This window comes from Lactuca sativa, chromosome 2, assembly GCF_002870075.4.
Source record: "Lactuca sativa cultivar Salinas chromosome 2, Lsat_Salinas_v11, whole genome shotgun sequence".
NCBI classification, from domain to species: domain Eukaryota; kingdom Viridiplantae; phylum Streptophyta; class Magnoliopsida; order Asterales; family Asteraceae; genus Lactuca; species Lactuca sativa.
Window position 1 is genome coordinate 67,938,475 of NC_056624.2, and position 3,111 is coordinate 67,941,585.

Consider the following 3,111-nt stretch of genomic DNA (forward strand, 5'->3'; position numbering starts at 1 on the left):
AAGTCTTCAAAGAATGACACTCGTTGGGCAAATTGGCTATTACCGAAAGACTTGGACAAGTGCCGATTACTAAAGATTTAAGAGATGTGAGGCCTTGTATGCTCTTAATGGATGCCAGACCTGTGCAGTAAAATATACTTAAGGAAACAAGAGGATGGAGATGGCATTCATCTAAGAGAATAATGTTTGGGCAATTCTCAATCACCAACTTCTCGAGGACAGGAGATATCATTTTTGAGCTGTTGGGTGCTCCATCTATCCACTTTTCCAGTCTTTCCATATTATATAGCCCAAGAGATCTCAACGATGGAGACAAAGACTTGGTTGATCCGGTAACATCGGAACTCCTTAAGCATGTCAAGTCCTCCATATTCAAGCATCGGAAGAGAGAGGCAGCTCCTACAGTCATATAATGTGAGTGACACGAGCTTGTCAAGGGGTGTCTCCTTCCCTTCGATATTGATTGCCATCTTTATTACCCATTCTGGAAAATTATCACCAGAAAAACTAGTAATTGTCAATATTTTGAGATCTGCAGGGGGTTGCAAGCCTTCCAATACCTCCTTGTCAACTCTGGTGGAGCCTTGACTGTCCACACACCAATTGAATTCAATCTCGCATAACTTTTTCTTTCTAGATAAGTGTGCCTTAACAGCCTTCTCTTTGCTACTAACATTCTCTAGATGTGAAATATAGAGGCTTCCAACAAGGTTATTCAAATGGCGTAGCTCTTCTATACCATGTCCCTTTTTTCTAAGAACTGTGAAGGAAGGCAAAGTTCGAAGAGAAGTCAATTGTCCTACGATATTGGCAGGAATGTTTTTGTAACACTTGAAATATCGCAAGCTTATCAAATTTCTCATGGCTCCTGGAAACTGCTTAATGTCAGGCAACTTCAAAGTTTGCAAGTGGTATAATTTACCAACAGATTCAGGAAGAACATGGATACTCGTATATGTCAAATCCAGATACCTGAGATGCACCAACCCTCCAATTGAATCGTCTAACTTTTGTAATGTATAACATTTAAGTTGTAGGATTCGTATGCACTTTAATCGCTGAAATGAAAATTTCTTCTCAAGTTCACCTTCTATGAACAATGTACGCAAACTTCTAGCCACTGTATTCCTTTCAATGAACATAGAAACCTCCGCTGCCAATTTATAGTTCTGTTCTTGGTAAAAAGCGAGATGTTTAACCCGAGGAACACATGCGATATCATCATTAGTCGCATCCTCCAGACATAAGCTTTCATGTTTTGAAAGTGATAATGAAAGATCATGCACCAGATCATGCATGCTACAACGAGTGATGTAACCATATTCATCCCTTTTAACATCTTGGAACAACGAATTGCTGACCAAAATTTGAAAAATATCATTCCCCACATCCTCCATCGCCTTGTTTCTTTCCTCATCTGCTTGAACCAACCCTAAAGCCATCCAAAGTTGGACAAGTTCTTCCCTTTCCATGACCGTATCTTTCTTAAAGATGGAACAATATGCAAAGCATTGTTTGACGATAGAATTTGGGAGATTATCAAAGCTTAGTTCCAAGCTCTTTTGAACTCTATCCCTTTCTTCTTCTAGATCCCAAACCTTGCTATTTTTTATGGACAACCACTTTTCTATGTTATTGTAATGTGCCAACATGCCACCTATTACATTTAACAGCAACGGTAAACCACCACATTTTTCTACAATGTCGCCGCCTATCTTCACTAGTTCCGGGGACACTGAAGTGCCTGCCACAAACGCTTTTTCTCTGAAGATGTCCCAACAATGATCGTCAGAAAGACCATTTAAATGACACGCATCCATGTGCATATCATGAGTTCCGATTTCATGTTTCCGTGTAGTGACAAGAATGCCACTTCCATTTTGTGAGCTTACATTTAGCATACAACTCCTAAACTCTTCCCAGTATGGCCTCTCTTCGACCCAAACGTCATCTAAGACGAGCAAATATCTTTTTGATGCCAATTGCTCTTTAAGGCTTTCAATTAAATTGATCCTTAAGTCTGAGGTAGGTTTCTTTTTGGCAAGAGACTCGTAGATCTTTGCAAGAAGTGCATTGATGTCAATCTTAACCGACACACACAACCATGCCTTAACATCAAAATGTTGCTCGATCTTTTTATCATTGTAGACCGACTTAGCCAAAGCGGTCTTCCCAATCCCGCCCATTCCAACAATGGGAACAATGATAATTTTTTCTTCCTTTCTTGATTGGGTTAAAAGTTCAATGATATGGAGTTTATCATTATCCCTCCCAACAATTTTAAATTCTTCTTGATTTGGAACAGTCTCTCTCCAATAGAGACGATTTAGAACAGGGCAAGCAGGGTGTTGATTTTGTAGTCCTAAACTGCTAGCTTCTGTGTTGATCTTAAGCAACTTTTCATTGATGTTTTGGATTTTATGACCTATTTTATAACGAAATGAAAACTTTTTCAAGCTTGGAAGGCACACTACCTTTCTTGCCATCCGATCTTGTTTCTTTATTTGACGCCTCAACATTTCGTAATGAACCTCATCCAACACATCATCAGCTTCATCGACCGCATCTTTTAGCTGCTTCAACCACACCATTACAGCCCTTGTTTCCTTTTTCTCCTCCGCATCGAGCAACTTGGCACGCACCATCTCCAGTTTACTGTGAAGGCTGGTCAGCTTTTCTTCGTAACCCCAAGCGATGGCGAGTTCGCCGGCAGCAATAGACAACACCTTTTTCAGGATCCCCTCAGCAGCAATAGTGACTAATGCTTCGGCCATTTCACTGTTGAGAAGAGAGAGGAAAAGTGGGTGAAAGAGAGAATGTGACGGAGTCTAAGAGCTGGACAGCTGGTAGAGACTCAATGAGTGGAAAAGGAAATCCATTTGTTGGCGTGTGTAGTGGAAAATGGTATCGAATTGGAAGGTGTCTAGGAATTGAGCTTATCTTTCATATGTTACAAGTTTAGAACAACTACTTGCTTTTCTTTTCTTTTCTTTTTATATTACTTTGTTATTATTTATTTAACATATTAATATATCATAATATTTTATGTTTTAATTGTTAATATATAATACATATTTTATATTGATCTTTGTAACTGGTTTGTTTTTATAT

General features: G+C 39.1%; 1 protein-coding gene across 1 annotated transcript; it reads right to left on the reverse strand.

Annotated features, from left to right (window-relative positions):
- Positions 1–277: 277 nt before the first annotated feature.
- On the reverse strand, positions 278–2,809 carry LOC111875923 (putative disease resistance protein RGA3). Its single transcript, XM_023872449.3, has one exon. It carries the CDS (start codon positions 2,772–2,774, stop codon positions 282–284), a length of 2,493 nt encoding a protein of 830 aa, XP_023728217.2. The 5' UTR covers positions 2,775–2,809; the 3' UTR covers positions 278–281.
- Positions 2,810–3,111: the final 302 nt, after the last annotated feature.

Excerpts from the sequence above, each read along its gene's own strand:
- LOC111875923 (XM_023872449.3), bottom strand. The coding sequence starts at position 2,774 with ATGGCCGAAGCATTAGTCACTATTGCTGCTGAGGGGATCCTGAAAAAG.